Genomic DNA, 20,441 nt, shown 5'->3' with positions numbered 1-20,441 from the left:
CAACATTAATCAAGCCTTCTTGGCTGTTGAATTTTCAAGTTTCTTAGGAGTGGAAATACTTAACAGCTGCCTGTTAGGAGAATGTTCTTCCTTACCACTCAGCTGTAATCCAAAAAGACTAGAAATATCATGGCCACCTTGCACATTGGGAAGATGGAGAGAGAAATCAAATAGTTCTCTGAGACTCAGCAATGTATCTCCTTTTCACTGAAGTCACCACTCATGCAATCACAGTTGATGACTTCAGTAGGATATATTTAGAAGAGATTTGTAAGTCCAGAATCTACATGCCAGTCATTTAAGTGAAGTGATTCAGTGTGGCATTAGTTCAAATGTAATAAACTTGATTTACAGTTAGATTTTTAAATCTGTTTTAAAGATGACTTGGTGCCAAAAAAAAATCATGGTATGAAAATGGCATCATGTTGATGAAAGAGTATGTGAAGTTCCATTATGAAAAACAATATACTAAAAATTGGCAAAACCAAACTTAATACTGCACTTGAACAGAAGTTTATGTTTTCTGAAGTCAAAGAATCTCCGCGTGAAAAGTTAGACATCTGAATTAGTGTCCCTGTGGTGACTAAATTAGAACTTGATACCTCTTTTTGGTTTTTTTTCTTTTTCTGAAGAGGAATAATTTTTATGAAATGAGAACAGGCAGCTAGAGGCAGCTGGCCTTCTCTCATAGTTGGAAGAAATCTTTTCAGTTTCAAAAGAGTGAGAAGACTGACCACCTTTTTGCTCACATTTTATTTTCTTTGTTCCTGTGGATTCCTAATTTTTTATAACTTTAAAGTTCAGAAAATAATATTAGCAAATACTGTCAAATTTAATAGGTTTTAAGATATTGCCAAACATACTGGATAGTTGGTATGGAAGAAATGTATTTCCTGAAATAAGGTACTCTGCGTTATCTAAATAACACTGAAATAGATATTCAGTTTATTTCTCCATATCTAGACAAAAGCTCAGATTTATTTCAGCGCAATTTTGATGTGTCAGCAGAGAGTTGAACACACAGTATCAGCAAGCAATGTCAGACCTTCACTAAGAACATATCCTTAAAAAATATGTCAGCACCTCATGGCTTTCGAGGTTGGTTCACCATGTTCCTTAAGATTCTTTAACACAAAACCACAAACAGGATCACACACAGTTATTGTAGCTAGCATTGTTAAATGTATTTAGTGTTAAACAATGTGCTAATTTTCTGTACAGTAATGATACCCAATAGTGGAAAGTGAACTGTATTTTATTAAATAATCAGTATTTATTTTTGAAGTCTGTAAAGCTTATTGTATCCTTTCACTTTTAGTATTTTGACTATTAATGGTTTGCAATTGTTATTGAATAATATAAAAATATACACATGTGACATTGTTGGGAGATGTTTTAACAGTGAAGTTAGATTCTAATATCTTACTAATTCTACAGAATAACTTGTATAATATTATGAAGGTAGTTCATTAAGTTTCCTAGGCAAAGCCACTTTGAGTGTTGCCTTTTACAAACATAAACATAATTGAATAGTATAAGAATATCTTACTGATAAGTCACCATTGGATATTTTGTGTCTATCTATCTCAGTAGCTGATGGGGATGGCAGAGAGGAGACGGTCAATACAGATTGGGGAAAGATCTAGGTATAGAAAAAAAAGAGCCTGGTCTATACAACCAAAGTCTGTGATTTTGTTAAGCACTGACAGTAACTAACCTTGTAAGGAGTTTGGCTTACAGTAACCTTCAGTTAAACAGGCATTAAATATTAACATTGAACTATGTGAGTGCATGTGACTAAAGTATCATCACTACTGCGACCATTTGTGTTTCATCTCGTGTTTGACTCTGGAAAGCCCTCCAAACTGAGAGCAGCAAACAAATTATTCTTATACTCAAACATTATTTGATATTCTTGAGATATAATTTCTTAGATGCTTTCCTTATATGAGGAATTATTCTCGTATGGTAGGAGCTTTGTCTGCATTTGAACATAATACCAGAAAAGATATTTGAGCCACCTGAGTAGTAAATTAAACAGTTCCAGGAAAGGTTCCTGGGCCCCAGAGCTTGGCTGCTGATGGCTCGGCTGGTGCACGGCACAGGCTCGGCCTCAGCCACACAGCACTTCCCAAACAATTCCTGGAAACTCTTCATGAGGAAGCATGGGCCAAGGTCCACTCCAGTTCTGCATGTGGCCACCCTGCTGTGGAAGACCGAGTTTACTAGAGCAGGCATGGGCTGTGCTGTGCCAGCTGGCCACAGCCTCTGAGACAGCACTGCGCTCATTTAATTTATTTTAATTAACCTGGTCCAAACAGGGTGCAGTTTCTAGATTTGCTACATGAACACTGGCTCTGTATCCAAGTGGAAGACTGATCCTCCACCCACCTAGTTCTAGCAGGTTTTATTTCTGGTCTAAATTAATCCCTGGCTGGCTTATACCCTCTTGGTCTTCTGCCCGCTGCCCTTGAGCTCTTTGCCTTGACCATGCTGATCCTTCCTCTCCCCAGTGTACCTTGAGAGAGCAGACAGAACCCTGTATCCACCTCCTTTCACTTGGCTGAACAAACTCAACACTTCCAATCTCCTCTTGATCACCTTCACTTCTTTATTTGGTTCTACTGAATAATTACTAGCTTTCATCGTGATTACTTGATATCGTGATATGAAGTGATATCAGATAACTGGCTTTAATATTTTAATCTGTTCTAAAGTTTTCTCTGTATGCTATTGCAGCACTCAATTTTGAGTTTATGGACTGTGCAATTCCTTCATATATACTTCACTACTCATTAACATCATAATTATTTAAGAGGAAAAAATGGGGTTGAATAACTGGATACTGTTCTTTTCTGTATTAGAAAAGGTCCTAGTGGTGCTACACAGGCCTGCCTGACTTTCATCAAAGTCAGCATATGGAGTTCTCGATAATTGAACTTATTTCTCTGAACTGGCCATGCATGTAATGAACAGTTATTTGGTATATTGACTGTTGTTTCACGCAGTTATTAGTTCTGGCATTCTAAGCAATTTTCATAAGAACTGCCTCTCAGTTAGTTTCATTGGTATAGATCAGTGCTGCTGATCAGGACAATTTGAAAGAGGCTTTGTTTAAACAAAAATAAGCCATTACAGAACTGAGATGAAGCAGGATTTCCACAAGCAAAAGACAACACCATGTCTTTTGGCCATAACTGGTCTCACGTAGCATATTACATGTTGTGCTGCAGGAGGATGCCATCTGCCAGGGTTTCCTTGAGCAAGGAGCCTGCCAGGTGCAACAACATGCCCTGTCCTCTCTCTGTATGAGAGAGTTCATGGGTGTTCTGGCCAGATACTTATCTGGCAAATATTTCACTTAGAAGAAGTCCCTATGCTATACTGCCTAAATCCATAGGAGAGATGTGGGGCGGAGGGTGTCTGCTCTGTCTAATGCAGGTGTTAAAATTTCAGCAGATAGGATCTGTCTCTGAAGGTCTTCAGAGGTACCAAATACTTCATATTGGTCCCTGAGATGATTCTCTGGCCCCCTATTTTAAATGCTCTGCTCATGAGATGTCTCAGGAAAGGACTTATGTGTTCATCCAAGCTAAATAGACTTGATACTTCCCTTGCTCCCTGTGAAGGGGACAAGTTTTGTGAGACCTCACTGTGCAACTAAAGTTCTCATTAATTTGTAAAAAAACAAACAAACAAACAAAAAAACCCCAAAAAACAAAAAACCTGTTTAAATTACTCTGGTGTAAATTTTGTCAGATGATGTCTCCATGTGTGATTCTGCCAATGTGATTTACCACATATATTTCTCCGCACTTGAAATCACAGTAAAAGTGTTTGAGTTACCAGTGAGTGGGACCAATTTTTGTTTTCAAGCTATTAGTCACAGATGGGATGCCTACAGATATTCCAATTTTATTTCAGCATAAAATGATTAGTCTGATTTACGCTTGCTTTTTATTAATGTAATGATTCATCTTCTCACATTTCTTCCTTCCAAAGACACTCTTATGGGAAAGGGATTCAAGGTGTTGCATATGTGCGATTTGGCATAATTGATGAAAATGAGAAAAAAGTCTTTATTCCAGGCCTGGAACAACAGCTATCAGTAAGTACCAGAGTTCAGTGGAACTATTCTGATTGATCCCAGATGACCTGAATGTTGTCAGAAATTATCGAAATACAGATCCTTGTAACACCATAGTCATTCTATAAGCAACATTTTTTTAATTCTAATGGCAACAAACCAGTAAAGGGTTGTCACTCTTTTTTTTCACTTTTGTTTTAGATTCAAAATGGAAAAGGAAGAGTTACTTTAAATACAACACTTTTGGAAGAGAAATTAAAAAAGAGCATTTCTACTCTGGAAGGGTTTCATTTATATGTTGCTGTTACCACTGTAGAAACTGCAAGTGAGTACACCATGCCTTAGCTGATACAGTCTGTAGTATTTACATTGATCTTTCGCTAGTGTAATCCTTCATGTGGGAAATCTTGTCCCACTGGACCAATCTTCACTGCAAAGCTTGCTCATACTATAGTGCATGACAGTCTCTTTCATCTGACCCCCTTCTATGCACAAACTTAATCTTGGGTGGGATTCACTTATCTGAGCACAAATGTCCAGGACCACTGTAAATGCCCTGTGTAGTCCTGTGTGGTCTTCCACTGCTGCTCCAGAAGTGCTCAGGTCTCCTGTAAATACTCTCCTGTAGGGTCTGTCCCGTACTAAACAGCCCTGTGAGGATATCTAAGATACCCTAGTCTGTTTGAAGTGTCACCAGATACCTGTATGAATGCAAATAAATTGCTCCCCTTGAGATCTTGTTCAAGCATTTGCCCCAGCCATGTCTACTTCTTCCATACATACAAAGGTATTAGTAGAGCTTGGTATCTTAGCTTGCTTTGTAACTCAGCTGGCTAAGCTGTCAGTCTAAAGGTAAGGCATAAGTATTACAGCTACAGTGCGATGCAGAGGAAGATCTAGCCTTTGTGAGTCCTGCTTGTCCTCTTATGCTTTTCCACAGTCTGATAAGACTGTGATACTTGGCACACACACAAGCACAGTATAGTCCAAATAGCTTGGTATTGCTGTTCATCTGGGACATGAGGCTGGAGCATGCCTATCCAGAAGCTTTTTGGTGGCTGATTGCCTTTGTTTTCCTAGAGGACAGATAATTATTTCCACAGTTTATTACAAGGGATTTGTGTAGATATTTGCTCACAGCAGTGCTAAGCACATTGAGTAGACCCCCAGATATCTTAGAGCTACCCTCCAGTGAGCACTGCGTTGAATTAGATGGTGGTCAATGGCGATGAATTGATTAGTGGTCAATGGGTGATTTGGGTTGTAGCAAATGCTATTGTTAGTCAAACAAGGCTAAGGTGAGAGATGCAACTTCAGTGCTGACCTCTGAAGCTGAATCTGCGACGAAGCTGACCTTTCCAACATGGGCAAGATTTTTCTTGTTGTTCGTAGGGACATTGATCCCTTTTATTTTAGATATCTGAAAGTAAGGTATCTAGTCAGAGCTCAGGCACTTTGTACAGTCAGTATAGAGAATGGCTGGGTTAAACTGCACTCCAGAGGTGTCTATTCCCATTGGCTATAAAAGGAGTTTAGTTACTTAGCTTAGAATCACTAGGATTTTAAAAATTCCTAAAAATCCTAAATATTAAGTAGGGTTCCTTAGAATCCTAAAATTAAGCCTAATGCATTGCAGCTGTGCAGTTCTTTAGTATAATCTATTATAGCTACTTACATGCACTATTGCCACATTTATTGCAAGAGCAAAAGGGGCTGAAAGACCTCCTGTTACCACACCAGCATGATGGCCGTAAGATCTCATGGTGTGATGTGGCCTCTACCACGCTGCGCATGTTTCCTCTTTCCGTGGCAATCAGGCTGCCTCCACACCTGTATATTTGCTTGGTTTGGTGTTAATTATATGCATGACAGGGCAAGGCTAGTGGGCTTTACTGACACCTCTCAACCTTGGAGTGTTAAAGTGGAAAATAAGGACGTTGAAAGTATGTCTCTAAATGCACTTAGTTTAAAGCAAGCCATGTAACTGTTTTTTTTTAGAAGTAGTTATGGGTGGTGGTTTAACTAGAAGTTAACTAGAAGAATGAGTGGTTTAACTAGAAGAATCTTAGATGGGAAGCAAATGCTCAAGCTGTCTTGTAGGTGCAAAGTTGCAGAAAGTGATATTAGGTAATGGTAACTCTCACCAGTAGTCAAAAATGGAAGAAAAACTCTTCCAGAAAATTAGAGATCTAAGGTCCAAACCCTGCTACTGATTCTGAGTAACTTTTATGTTGGATTTTGATGTAGCCTTCCCGCAGGAATGAAGCCCCAACAGCTGGGAAAAGGAGGTGCACAGCCACAGTGGCTTCTGTGGTACAAGAGTGCTGTGTGTTTGCGGGCATCTTGTTCTGATGGATGTGTTAGAGGAGAATTTTTATGTTGTGAGTAACAAACCACTTTGCAGGTCTCCATGTCTGAGCTGTCAAGAGCACACACCTGCCAGTGCCAGCTCGCTGGAGCACTGCACGCGTTGCTTTGCCCTGTCTCTGGTTGTGTCCCCCATCCACCTGCACCCGTCTCTTCCTCTTCTCAGGACTGAAGCTCTTTGAGGAGGCATCATATTTTAGTTTTCTTTATATACACTGCTAAAAATGCAATTACTCTTGAAAACAGAAATGATGGGTGCTATGGTAATATGCAATTACATAGTTATTGCTCCCATAGCAACACATACTGTTTGATATTAACAGGTGGTGAGATGAGGGAAGAGGAACTCAGCAATGTGAAGTTTGTGAAATCTCCTTATGCTGTTGATCTGTCTAACACCAAAATGTATTTTGTGGCTGGAGCTCCCTTCTCTGTTGTGGTATGTAGTATTTAGCCAGCTGTGTCCATTAGCCTCCACAGCAAGGGATTTATATCTGCCCTGTTTATAAAATCCTTATCTGATCCAGTGGGAGCTCTGTAGGACAGAGACCTTCAGGAATACATTCAACACAGAGCTACTGTTTGTGTGTCTGGTTTGTCTCGTTTCTGTGCACACGGAGCCTGAGCAAGGAAACTGAAACCAGAAAATGCTGGTTTTCTTTTCTGGAAGTCATCTGTGCACTGTTGCGCTACAAGGTTTTATAAAACATGTAGCAGTCTCTTCCTCACTTCCATATCAAAAGATTAAAATTATAATGTTGTATCAAATTAATTCTGTATCAAATGAAAATTCTGAAAACTAAAACAGTATTGTCTTTTTTAAAAGAAAATGCATTTAAGTTTTTGAGTTTTTGACTTCACACCTTCAAGTTTTTCTACAAGTTTTCTACAAAGAGTTAAAGTTAGAAATTCATCTTTTAATAGTTAAGGCAAATATCTCTGGGATCAGCTGAGATCTAATAGATGCTGAGTGAAAACCTGGGGCAGCTGTTAATCTGTGTTCACATATTTTTACCTTAGCTGGAGTCCAGACTGAGTCAATTGCTACCCCTTTCTCTCAAAGCTCAAATTTTCAAACACTAATGTGTACAGTTTTGTATTTCTTCTCAGTTTATAAAAATAATTGCTACTTGTATGTGGGCATTTTTTAAACACAGGCGTTTCCTTGAAGTAACAGAAAACTTTTTTCCGATAGGCATCTGTCACTTTGGTTGATGGCTCTCCTGCTGCCTTTCTACCTGTCACTGCTACTGTTACCTTGCCTGGAAAAACCCCAATGAAGAAGACTGCACTTTCTAATAAAGAGGGTCTAATCCCCTTTACATTTGACATCCCTGGAGATGCTCAGATGCTTCAAATAATGGTAAAGAAATGTTTACAAACATACCACTGAGAAGAGCTCATGAGACAATTACAAATGACTGTGAAGATGATCAGTTTTCATTCAATCAGCACAGAGGGTGGAACATGATTCCTTACACCATCTGCACACCTTTGTCCAGATTGTGTAAGATATGTTAGAGAGACCAGGGGCCTGAGGGATATCTCACTGAAGTGAAGGACACTCATACATCGGAGCTTTGGGAGTACATGCATCAGTGGTAGTGGTACTTTTTTGTGGTTCTGATGTGCATTTTCCTGGCATGAAGAATGGAAATGGGACTTCAAGGAATATCACCATGGGAAGTGACAGAAAACGATGAGGAGACAGTGAAGGAAAAGGTCCTGAGCAAGACAGTAGGCTGCATCTGGACACTCAGAGGTTTCAATTATGTACACAATATAAAAAGGGAAAAAAACTGTCAAAGTACAAAATCACCCTGTGATTTTGAGCCATTGATTCTGCTTCAGAAAGAGCCAAGCCTGAAAAATATCAAGTGTAAATACAGCAAGTGACAAAAGAGGGTGAGAGAATAAAGTAATTAAAGTCCTATTTTTTGATGCCAAGTTTTCCTAGTAAGGTCTCAACAGTGACTAATCTCATTTCCCAGCATTTTCTGAATAACCTGGCAAGATATGAATTAAGGATGACACTCTATATTGTTTCCTAAGGGACACTTTACTCACTTTGTCCTTTTCTTCCCTGACAGGTAAAGGCTGAAGAGGGAAAAGAAAAATTAGCATCACCTGAAACCAGTATAAGAGCTGAAAGATACCATTCTGCTTCCCTAAACTACCTCAGCATCAGCATCCCACATACTGTGATGGCACCTGGAGATACCTTACGCATCACCTTGAATGATATTCATCAATCTGGCAGTGGAAAGTTTGACTGTTTCTATTATATGGTAAACAGAATAGTGGCGTATCAGTAATTTCTTTTAGAAATTATACAACCTCGAACATCTATCTAGTTACTAATACATGGGAAACCGGAGTGGGTCCAACAAAGGGCAACTGAGATGATTAGTGTCCTAGTACACCTGGCCTACCAAGAGAGGCTGAGGGAACTGGGCTTGTTCAGTTTGGTGAAGAGGCTAAGAGTGAGTTAATAGCAACTTAAAATTACTTGAAGAGGAATTACAGACATAATGGAGACAAACTATCCTAGGTGGTGCCATGCAATACAACAAGGGAAAAAGGCTACAAATTATGGCCTGGAAGGTTCATTTTGGAAAAATCTTTTCACTAGTGGTGTTTGCAACACTGGAAGAGGTTCCCCAGACAATTTAGGGAATTGGCATCCTCAGAAGCATTCAACAGTCAACTAGAGAAAACCACATCTGACCTAATCTTACTCTGGTGATGGCTCATCATTGAGCAGGCAGTTGGACTAGAGATCTCCACAGGCCCCTTCCAGAAACTGTTTCTATGATTCTGTTATTTTTATATATTTGTGTATATTTTTGTGTATGTAATATATAAATCTTCGTAAATTTTTCTTCTGAAGAAGGACACATAAGTACAAATTTTAGTCTGTAGTTTCTAATACAGTCTAGAGCAAATGGTTCCATACGGGGTAATGTTTGTCTGCATAATTATGGGAATATTTTTGAAAAATACTAAACTGACAGCCTTGAAAACTGAAATCCTAGACAGATTTCTATGATATCTATGACAATTTGACTTCTCTTAATCCAAATCTTGTTCTTTCCCACTCCTTCCAATCTGTATTCTTTCCTCATAATAAGCCAATATTAAATATTATTTTTATTGGTCTGATTCCCATAAATATCTTTTTTTTTGAATCTATTATAGAACTGCCCACCTTGTTGTGGGCAGATCATACATGTACATAAGATTCTGTCCCTGCAACTAGAAAACCTATTTGTATTCTAGGGGACCTTGAGTATCTCAGAAAATGCCTTTTGCAGTTAACTATGGCTTATTTCATAAATAACACATGATTCTTATATTACCATGGCTCCATATTACCTGCACCTGATGTTAGTTAACAGGTAGATCACTGTTATCTCCAACAAATAATTTCATGAAGAATCACTGAAGATATTGGCTGTTATGACCCTAAATAGCATCCTGAAATTGGGTCTGAAAAGCAGTTCTATAGATGGAAAAGGAAACAATCCTGCTCAGCCTGGGACTAGGAATGCAAAGTATTTATTTTGCTGAAGGAGACAAATATGTTCATGGATACATTCCAGGAGTGAATCTGTTGAATGTCAAATGTGTTTAAATCCCCTTCTCCTTCTCTTTGTCATAATTTCTCTTGGCAGCTTAAATTTCCCAGGATGATAAGCACCAGGGGCACCAGTTCCCATTTATTTTTAATAGGACTCTGACATACTGGAATAATTGTATCCCTAGGAGTTAAATATAGGGTTTGGGTTTTATTTTAATTGGATGACATAGCATAGGGTTGGAATTGCTGCTGCCAAGCTCTGGGAAGGCACAGTGCTGGGCAGGCAGCGTGGGTGGGAGGGGTGGTGGGAGACACTGCTGGACCTCAGTGGTGAGGCTCTCTCCCAATGGTCACCTAAATGAAGGCAGCGAGGATTTCAGACCAGGCTTTGTTTCAGACCATGGCTTTGTTTCTTCCTGAAGCGCCATTTATTGTGCATTTAGGAACTCTGCAAGTAGTTTGTTCAGGGAAGAGCACTATCAGTCCTGCCACTGTGTCTGTTTTCCACTCCTCTGACAACCCATGAATATGGTTAGCATAACATGGGAAAAAAAGGAATTAAATAGTGCAAGATGGGCTGAAATCAGTTAAAGGTCAGTCTGTGATACTTTATTCTAGATAATACTTTTTGGGTGAAACCTCCTGCACCAACCCCTCCATGCCATCTGAAAAGTTCAGTACTGATGACAGATTAAATAAAGCCGGTACCCTCCTGGGGCTGATGACCTGTTATTGTAGAAGATGAAAATAAGACTGCCATCTGGGACCCTCTTTTCAAGCTGTAAGAGTGGGTGGAGGAAGGTAGATTTGTGTTCAAACCTGGGCCACGGGACCAGTGCACGAGAGGCTTACCACCATGTTCCTGTGCTAGAGGTACCATGTACTGGTCTCTTCCAGGCTACTGGTATGCAGGTTGGCAATTAAAACTGTTAGTTGCCATTAGGAGAGAATAAATTTTAAATAGAAATGGCCTCAGAAAATTCTATATATGTATATAAAATTATGCAACATAAAGCCCAGTATAGTGTGTATTCAAAATCCTTGATTTCTGTTTGTTTCTGCCTTGCAGGTTGTGACAAAGGGACAAGCTGAGCTTTTGGGAAGGGTCCCCTCCTCGAACAAAATAATAAACCTTAAAATCACCGAGAAGATGGTGCCTGCCTTTCGCTTTTTAGCTTACTATTTCATTGCGAACAAGGGCCGCCAAGAGATTGTCGCCGATTCTGTATGGGTGGATGTTACGGATGTCTGTGAAGGAAAGGTACTTTCAAAGCAAGTAGCTTCTGTTATTGTATTCCAAAATAAAAACAAAAACATGGGGTATCAGCAAAGAGAGTGCAGGCCTGGGGTTAAAAAGTGAAAGACATGACAGAAACTTCTATTTTTATTGAAAAGGCGAGTTGTCAGGATTCTTGCTAAAAGATACAGCTGGGAAAGGCTCCCAGGAGAGATGGCAGAGATAGCCTTCTTCCATAGGACAGGTTGTGCCTCAAAGAGATGAAAAATATAGTTTCATACAGTTAAATCCTCCTCTGTAAGTGTTTATATATTGGAAAACCTCAGGGAAACATGAATGGAATTATTGAGGGACAGACTCTCTTTATAACTTTGTGGGTTTGTAATGAGGTTCATCAAATGAAAGAAAGTGAAGCAATTTATTTGAAAATTTTTTTAAAAAAGGAATTTGAAGTATTTTTCAAGCTTTTTTCATTCCTGTTAAAAGTAATTTTCTGAGATTTTGTAGCACTTCAAAAGCACTTTAAAAAAAAAAAGTAAAATAGTTTACATTAGAAAATGAAAAGTGGACGAAATAGGAGTCCTTCTAAGCCTTTCGTTCACCTTTCTCCTCCCTCTTTTTGGTACCATAAAGTAAAAAAGGAAAAAAATAAGACAATTTTTCCCAATAACAGGCAACACAACTTCTGAGAAGTGTCAACCATCTTAAATGATTTTTTCACCCCTAGAAATGTTTGTTTTGGACAAAGAAGTTGATAGTCCATTGGGAAAAAATTTGCAAGAAAAATTATCCATCTCTAACACACAAGCCAATTCTTCATTCATTAGATGACAAAACCCAGGAACATTCAAGTTGGCATTTCTGTTAATAATTCCCTGTTAATCTCATAATCACCATGGCTACTTCCTCCTAAACCGTGGAAGTGACCACATCAGATATGCACCAGATCTGAACTCAGTCGTGTTGAAAAATTCAAGTGTGAGATAGAAATGAGGTAGTACTATTACAGACTGTTTTAAGTCAGTTAATTTTGTACGTTAATTAGTCTTTTACTGTATTTCATGGTGATTTTGTTCCCACTGGAAAATTATATTGAAGGCCCTAGTTCAGCAAAGCCCTTCCTTACACATACTTTTAATTCCCATTGGTGCTTAAGTGTCATTGAAAGGCAGCATCCAATATCCTGCACAGGCACATCTTTTAACCCCCCACGCTGTCCTCCAGTGGGAGACACCTGCATATGCATCTTCCAAAAGGCAGGATCCCAGGCAGAAACACTGCAAAACAGGAACATCCCCAGTCTCTGACTGCTGACAGTCACAGCTGAAGGTATTCCCTGCCCAAAGAGTCTTTGCTTTTTGTTAATAAATGTGACATTTTTGTTTCAATCTTTTCCATTTAGATTAAAGTGAGAACAGAACAAGAGACGTACGAACCAACAAAAAACGTCAATTTAGTGATTGAAACAGACCATGCGGGAACAGTTGCCTTAGCTGTGGTTGATAAAGCAGTTTTTATTCTGAACAAGAAAAACAAGCTTACAGCCAGAAAAGTAAGATATATGTGAGAAGAAAATATCATATCTACTAGTCAAGCAAAATTTTCCATGACTAATGAGAGGATCAAAATGTAATTAATGGCTATTAATTTCTTAATCACAGCTTTGCTAAACTTGAAAATGTTTTTGCTTTTGCAATTTAGGATCTACTTAAGATGAATGATATATTTAAGATGGGGATTCCCATGCTACAGCAGACAAGTTTGTAAATTAAAAAAAGCATTACTTGAAAGCATTCCCTAATAAAACATCCCTCAGCTTTAGTCTCAATTTCCAAATGCAGCTTGTGCCACCAGTTTGTCTTGCTTCTGCAAGTCAAAGGCTACAAGAATTTTTTTTATATACATTAAAAAAAAAGCCTTTTGCAAGTGTGTACAGTCCATCTATGCTATTTTATTTTGCAGGTATTTAATGCTATGAATTCATATGATCTTGGATGTTCTGCAGGTGGTGGTGCAAATAGTGCTCAAGTTTTTACTGATGTTGGTCTGGCCTTTTTATCAGATACAATTAAATCCAACATTCGGGAAGGTAAGTGCAGTCTGCCCTTTAGCTGTTTGTACAAGACCACTACGGATGTGGGGAGGCTGACTGCCTAAAAATTAGAAACTTTTTATCGTGATGTTGTAAGACCTCCCTTGCCTGTGAATTTTTCTTCTTCTGTTCTTCCACTGGATGCTGGCAGCTCAGATAGATAGCCCAGATCTTCGCTGCTGGTCCTTTGGTGCCCAGCTCAGCTGAGGCAGGCAGCAGTTGGCTAGGGCTGTAAAGTAACTCAGCAGTCTGTGGGTCTGCTGTGAATGAGATGAGTCCTAAGATGAGTCTTCCATGAATGACCTGTATGATCAGGCTGGTACTATCATAGTATCATGACCAAGCTCTTCTGTTCTGCTTTCCCAGGCTATAAATGCCTTGAGGTTACCAGAAGGCAGAAGAGATCTTTGGATTTTCAGAAGAAAATGTTAGGAATTGGTATGTCTGCTTATCTGGGTGGCCTAAAAGGCCTAGCAGGAGGGGAGACAAAGGGAACTGGCTGGGACGTAGGGGCTAGAAGTGATGGGATAGTAAAGGATACCAAGATATTCATAGTCCCACTTCTTGCATTAAGTGACATAATGTAGCACAGTGCATATATGTGACCTGATGCATCATCTATCAAAACAACTCAAACAAGAAAATCAAAGAGTGGCCCAGCTGCCAATGGAAACTAATTCACCAGTTTATAATTCCAAATGTGAAGTACTTCTACTAGATATCACATCATGGAATCAGTCATGGCTTTAAAGTTTTTCAAAATTATTTGTATGGCCAGAAAGTGTTTTACAGGTCCAATTTCTTTTCTTGACATTCTGCTTTGAAGTTGTGCCAGCTTTGGTAGTTTGAGCTCCAGTTAAGAGAAGAGCTAGTATAATATTTGGCCTAAGTTAAAAAAAAAAAAAAAAGTTTTCTTTTAGACCTATTTACACAAATTCATATTTCCTTGCCAAAAGCCATGAAGGTCTGGAGCTGGGATCTTCCCTGCTTTGTAAATAGGTCTCTTTATTCAAGAATGACAACACTGCCATGACTTTCTATCAAGATATCTAAGTCCAGGGTACGAAGGAGGCACTTTTAATTCACCATCTGAATTTGAAGAGAAAGCTTAGAATAGAATATTTAGGATGCTGTAGGTCCCATGCTTTCCTCCTGTGTTTGTGGACTGGTTTTAAGATGGAGAACAAGTCCCTGGCTGAAGGTAGACTCCTGCAATAACAACATTAACTGCAAAGAATGACAGGAATGAGCACAATGAACACCTTTGCACTTATGGCTACTTCCACTGAACTAATTCTGGGCTTTAATTATATTGCAGCCGGGAAATACCAAAACACTGATCTACAAAAATGTTGTGAAGATGGAATGAAATTAAATCCCATGAGGTTTTCTTGTGAGAAAAGGCTAACAAAGGTGGCTGGCTCCCCTGAATGCAGAAACGCCTTCAAGGACTGCTGTGAGAAAGCCACAGCCCTCAGGAAGGAGGCGAAGCGGAGGATCAGAGTGAGCTTGGCACGATGTAAAGAATGGTGGCATGCAACTATCTACAGAAAAATACCCTTCATATGGTGGCAAGGGAGGGTTATGGGGCATTTAATGCTGTGGGGCCGGAGAGGAAGTCTTCACGTCACCATTTCAGAGAACCCTGGTATAGTGCAGCACCCACACACTATTGCATCTTCACAGTTGTACACTGTGGAGATGGGAGTGGGACGGGATGTCTTCCTGGGGTGAGAAAAGGAATCGCTTTAGCCACCTTTGGACCAAGGAGGAGCCTTACAGAGGAGCTGTAGGCCCCTGCTCGCACCCCAGGAGGCTGCAAACAGCAGAGCGGAGTAGGGAGGTGGTTGTCTCTGTTCTGGGCTCTGAGTGATCTTGGATTCATGACTATTTTATTAGTAGTACTATTGTTATAACACCCAAGTACCTCTAAAATGCTACCTAATGAGAAGAGGCCACTTCAGACAGGGATAATTTTGTCTCTTCCTTTCTTCTCCCCAAAGTCTATCTCTGATCACACAGGAGCTCATGTCACACACAAAAAAAATATTTCATGTTGAAAATGACCTTATTCAAGGTGTAATTTCTGCTACAATTTTTATCAGAGCTCCCCTTTCATGCTCTGTCACAAATATGGGACGGTGGGAACATCTTTGCTACGTGTTACTAAAAGGGAATGCTTTTCTTGTTTGGCAGGGTATAGTTATTGAACTTGGAAAGAAGAATTATCCTTTTGTTCAATGACAATCTTTGGTCATTGCTTCTTTTTTCAGCTTTTTTTTTTTCAATGCACAAGATGAAACACAGATGAAGTCTTTTCATTCAGAGTATTTTTCGTGCTGCTTTCTCTCTGACAAACTGACTCCCTGCAAGACAGTGTAAGGTCAGCAGCCAAAGACTTCAAAGCAGAAACCCCACTGTTGTTTTACAGACTATGATGGCCACGAAGAAGTGTTTGATGAAACCTCTGTCAACTTGCGCAGTTATTTTCCTGAGAGCTGGTGGTGGAATTTTGAAGAAGTGGAAAACCCTGGAAACCATAGGTATTCTAGTACCTGACTAGGTGTATATGACTAAATTTGTAGAGTAAAATGTATATAAATATCAGCTTTATGTGTTATCTGATACAGAGAACTTCAGAATATTTGCAAGTGCTTTGTCTCCACAACCAAGGGAATATTTTTTTTGCTTACAATCCTTAAACTTCAGCAAATGACAATGTTTACATTTTATACATCCTTCCTAATACATTTTATTTTGTGTTTCTTAGTGTAGAAAACTTTGCTCCTGACTCTATAACTACCTGGGAAGTTCAGGCAATAAGCATTTCTCCTGAAAAAGGTATAAATATTTGGTATTCTGTTGTGTTTCTTTGTACAGATGAATAGAGAATGTATATTTTTTAAAACAGAGATACAATATTATGTTGACAGTGAGACAGTCTGTACTGGAAAACATGAAGTGTTTTGATCATGATATTTACTTCTCTCTTTTATGCCATATTAAAGCCCAGCTAGAATTTAAGGGATAGATACATATTTATAAAAACAACATGAAGTGGGCTCTGGAGGAGGATGAATACAATCAAAATTGTCTCCTACCCTTTCAAACTGATAAACAATCTCATTTTAGATTCCATATGGCCAGGAAGCCACAAGAAAAGTAGCAGTAATAACACAGATTTTATTTGAATATTTCTGGGAGCAAGTTCTGGCCATCTCAGAGAATCATGGAAGTCTTTGGTCTCTGGAAAGCCAGAGAAGAGAAGAACATCAAGAGACTAGCAGAGGATCAGCAAGGGCTGGACACCAGAGAGCCCATGCTCCCAGATGCTGCTCTCTCGGAGCTCCTGGGTGTTGACCAGGACCATGCAGGAGGGACAAAGGGTCCACCTGGTACTGCCCACTCCCCTTAGGAAAGGGAGGCTCATCCAGGAGTGCAGTAGTGGTCATGGAGTTTATTTACAGAACATGAGGAAAGGTCATTATGTTTTAAACATTGCCTTTGCAGGAAAGCTGGGCCACATTTCCCTCACAGAAGTTGCAGATACTTCTGCCATATTTTACCTATCGAAAACCATGGCAGTGACTCCAGAGGGCATATCTTCCACCCCTGAGATAGGTCTCTAGCACAGGCATGTTGAAACCCTCCCTGGAGATGCCTGTCTCTGTCTCCTGCCCTTGACCTCAAGGGAGCCCAGGCAATGAGTTTTGATTAGACATCTAACTTTTTATCAGCTAATGTCAAGTTGTGTAATTCTCAACTGTTTTTTTCTCATCCCAGGATTTTGCGTAGCTGACCCCTACACCTTTGCGGTTTTCAAAGACTTTTTTGTATCCCTGAGATTACCGTACTCAGTCAAACGACACGAACAACTAGAAATAAAAGCAGTGATTTACAACTATCTGCCCAACGATCTCCAGGTAGTATTACCACCAACTGCTGTGCTATACATATCTAGGTATCTAGATATATAGCAGTGTAATAATTTAATGTAAATGACCTAGCTAGCTTTCAGTGCCCTCCTACAGCCCAGACACCACGCTCCCATTTTGAAAGTCTCCCCAAAGACAGGGTCCAGTTCTACTTGCTAATCAAACTTACCTTATAAAACAGATTTCATTTACCATATTATACAGCCAAATTTTTTGTCTTTGGATATGTCTTCTTCTTCTTCATTGAGGCAACCAGCCACTTTTTTGCTGCCTGCCAATCTGAGCAACACCTAGATGCTGATAAAGCAGGTGCATAAGACACAGAGCTAAATTATGAGAACACAATATGATACATTAGCCAGAAAATTCATTGTGCATACAATGCAAAGCCGCTTTTTGTCTGCATGTGACACCTATCCAGCTCTGCATATGGCCACAGGTGTCACTGGGCTTGGAGCCTCCAGGATCCTCAAGCTGCTGCTCTTTTTTTCACCTCTTCCCATCTCTGACCCAGCTCTGCTTGACCGACATCTTCTGAACTGTGTTGAATGTTGTAGAGCTGGGATGTATAAAAATATACCATCCTTCTTATTTCCCTGTGGTTCAGGGGTAGGCCAAAACTATATTGCAAATTCAGTGTAATGAAGAAATACTGGCTAATTTACCTTCACAGCCCTAGTCAGTGTAGATAATGTTAACAGACCATAGGGTCATAGAAAAGTTAGGTTGGAAGAGACATCCAGAGGTCTCTAGTCCTACCTGCTGCTCAGAGCAGACCCAGTTAGAGCAGGTTATTCAGGGCCTTGTCCAGCAAAATATTGAATATCTCCAAGGAGGAAGACCACCACCTCTTTGGACAATCTGTCCTAGCATTTGATCACTTCTTGATGAAAAAGTTTTCCCATTTTATAGATGGAGAACAGGAAATTCAAGGGGGTGGAGTGGAAAACACTTTCCATCTTGCAAAATGTCCACATTGCTCTTTCTTTTTTAAGCAAAAGCTGAAGTCTCCTGTGATCCTTGTTTCTCATTTCCCATTCTTATCTAGACATGGTGGAACTGGAGTATTTTTCCTGTGCGGTCATGCACTAAGCCTGATTGCAAGCATTGCCTTGTCCCCACAGGTTACAATGATGATGGATGCAGCGAAGGGGCTGTGCACCGCAGAGGCAACAGAGAAGGCTGTGCAGTTGTCGCTGGTGGCTAAGGGGAACTCTGCAACACCAGCCTACTTCTCAGTTGTTCCTCTGACCATGGGAGAAATTCCAATTACTATTACTGCTTTTGACACAGTTTATGGGTACAGTGATAGCATTAGGAAGAACCTCAATGTTGTGGTAGGTATAACCAGTTGAGGGGAGGCACTTCATGAATATGTGTCTCCTCAAATACAATATTCACTATGTGTGGAACTCTCATGGATGGAGTGAAATCTTAGAAACATGAGGCTGGAAGCAATCTCAGGAAACATGTTTCTCAGCAAGGACTGAGCTATAGCACAGGGAAGAAATTTAACCCTGTGATGAGTTTTTGAGTAGTATATATGGAAAGAATTGTTCTGTAAGGCAAAAAGGCATCCTTCTACCCATGACATAGCAACAACTTCCTTCATACAATCAGTGCTCATCTCTTAATCTTTAATTTCCATCTGCTTCATCAATATTTATAAAAAGTCTTTTTCCCTTACGGAGCCATGATTGATGTTCATCTAGCAATATTTTGAGAAGGAAATAGCCTCTGCTAGACATAAAGTTTAACCCTATGTTATTCCTTCTAGTTAATGGATCTTCAAGCTTAACAATTGCATAGGTAAAACACATACAGGCAAAGAAAGATGTTGTATTGATTATTTAATACATGGTTCTCTATCAAAATGATAAAAAGGAGCCTTTTAATAAAGATGACTTTTGAGAGTCAACACTGACCAGCACAGACTCATTACAGTATCCAAGTAGCCCACCAGGGCGATTTTCAACCCACACAAAGAGTACAACATAAGAAACCTTACATCATTAATGTCAAGGTATAGCCACGTGGGTAAGGATAAGGCATGGGATGCCAGGAACCTGATGTTGTCACAGACCATAACTTTTCTAGAGATAGACACAGTCTCAGAGTTCAGTGCTACACCAAATCACTAAAAGTGTCTGTAAAAATATCTTTATTAAAATACAGACTGTTAGAAGAGGAAAGAGTGGAAATAGAATGAAATAAAAAATAAGTTTTAATGACAAGATGAACTCAGAACTTGGTGGATTTCATAGATGAGATGTTTATGAATGTGAGTCCACCTGTGAACATCACTTGCATTGCTTACAAGGCTGAGAATAAATTTTGAAGGTTAATTTTTCTGGGTTATTTTTGGTTAAAGAAATTTCATCCAGGGAATATGTCAATAAAAAAGTCAATAGAGTTCAGTAGAATTTCAATTGGAAGACTGAAATTCTGATTTCAAGCTTCATTTTTACCTAGAGAGAAATCTCACTCCAAAATAACCTATTTCTGCCATCTGCTGGTCTAGTGCAAGGGCAGAGATCACGGCTTTCATGCAGCTTAATTTCAGGTGTGGGTGCTTGCAAAAGTTCTTACTTTTCTTTCCTCAATTGTACAGGCTGAAGGTGTTTTACAGAGAGAAGAAAAGACCATTTGCATTAATAGTGACTGTAAGTTACATAAAAGAGTTAGATACAGATGAGCTTTGGGGTAGGGGCAGGGGTTGTAAAGCCTGGTGTGAATATCTGATGGGTGTAGTGAAATACTTCTTAACATACAAACGTTGCTTTGATTGACCAAATCTTGTCACAAATCTCTTCATCCAATACGTAGCAAAAGGCTCAGGAAAGAAAAATCATTTAATTCTAAATGTTTAGAATTGTTTTGTATCATGTCAGTGCTTCAAGGTAGTGTTCTTTAAATATTAAGTAGACATGTATTTTGTTTGTTAATGGATCTTCAAATGTATTAAAAACAAGCCTCATTTCAAGCCAAAAAATATTGCTAATGATTGAATATTAAATCAATTTAAGAAAGATAAATATATTTCTTTCATAAATTTCTATTTAACGTTTCTGATACAATTGATGGCAATTAAGACAGAAATGTTGAGATCTTTAATGAAAAACATGTTCTAAAATGAAACCTCT

The 20,441-nt window shown here is 39.2% G+C and overlaps 1 protein-coding gene across 1 annotated transcript in view; it reads left to right on the top strand.

The window, feature by feature from the left end:
• Positions 1-20,441, top strand: part of LOC137677912 (complement C4-A-like) — a 50,478-nt gene that overhangs the window by 9,328 nt on the left and 20,709 nt on the right. The window contains exons 8-22 of the mRNA XM_068425599.1: positions 4,003-4,108; positions 4,289-4,412; positions 6,778-6,893; positions 7,650-7,817; positions 8,545-8,742; positions 11,104-11,295; positions 12,674-12,823; positions 13,234-13,360; positions 13,730-13,801; positions 14,682-14,882; positions 15,795-15,906; positions 16,134-16,204; positions 17,147-17,286; positions 18,423-18,635; positions 19,910-19,961. Coding sequence (XP_068281700.1) covers positions 4,003-4,108; positions 4,289-4,412; positions 6,778-6,893; positions 7,650-7,817; positions 8,545-8,742; positions 11,104-11,295; positions 12,674-12,823; positions 13,234-13,360; positions 13,730-13,801; positions 14,682-14,882; positions 15,795-15,906; positions 16,134-16,204; positions 17,147-17,286; positions 18,423-18,635; positions 19,910-19,961 — 2,042 coding nt within the window. The remainder of the gene's footprint in view (positions 1-4,002; positions 4,109-4,288; positions 4,413-6,777; positions 6,894-7,649; positions 7,818-8,544; positions 8,743-11,103; positions 11,296-12,673; positions 12,824-13,233; positions 13,361-13,729; positions 13,802-14,681; positions 14,883-15,794; positions 15,907-16,133; positions 16,205-17,146; positions 17,287-18,422; positions 18,636-19,909; positions 19,962-20,441) is intronic.

Source organism: Nyctibius grandis, chromosome 2 (genome assembly GCF_013368605.1).
Source record: "Nyctibius grandis isolate bNycGra1 chromosome 2, bNycGra1.pri, whole genome shotgun sequence".
NCBI lineage: Eukaryota > Metazoa > Chordata > Aves > Nyctibiiformes > Nyctibiidae > Nyctibius > Nyctibius grandis.
The sequence above is the reverse complement of the archived record's forward strand: the minus strand, read 5'-3'. Positions and strand labels throughout refer to the sequence as shown.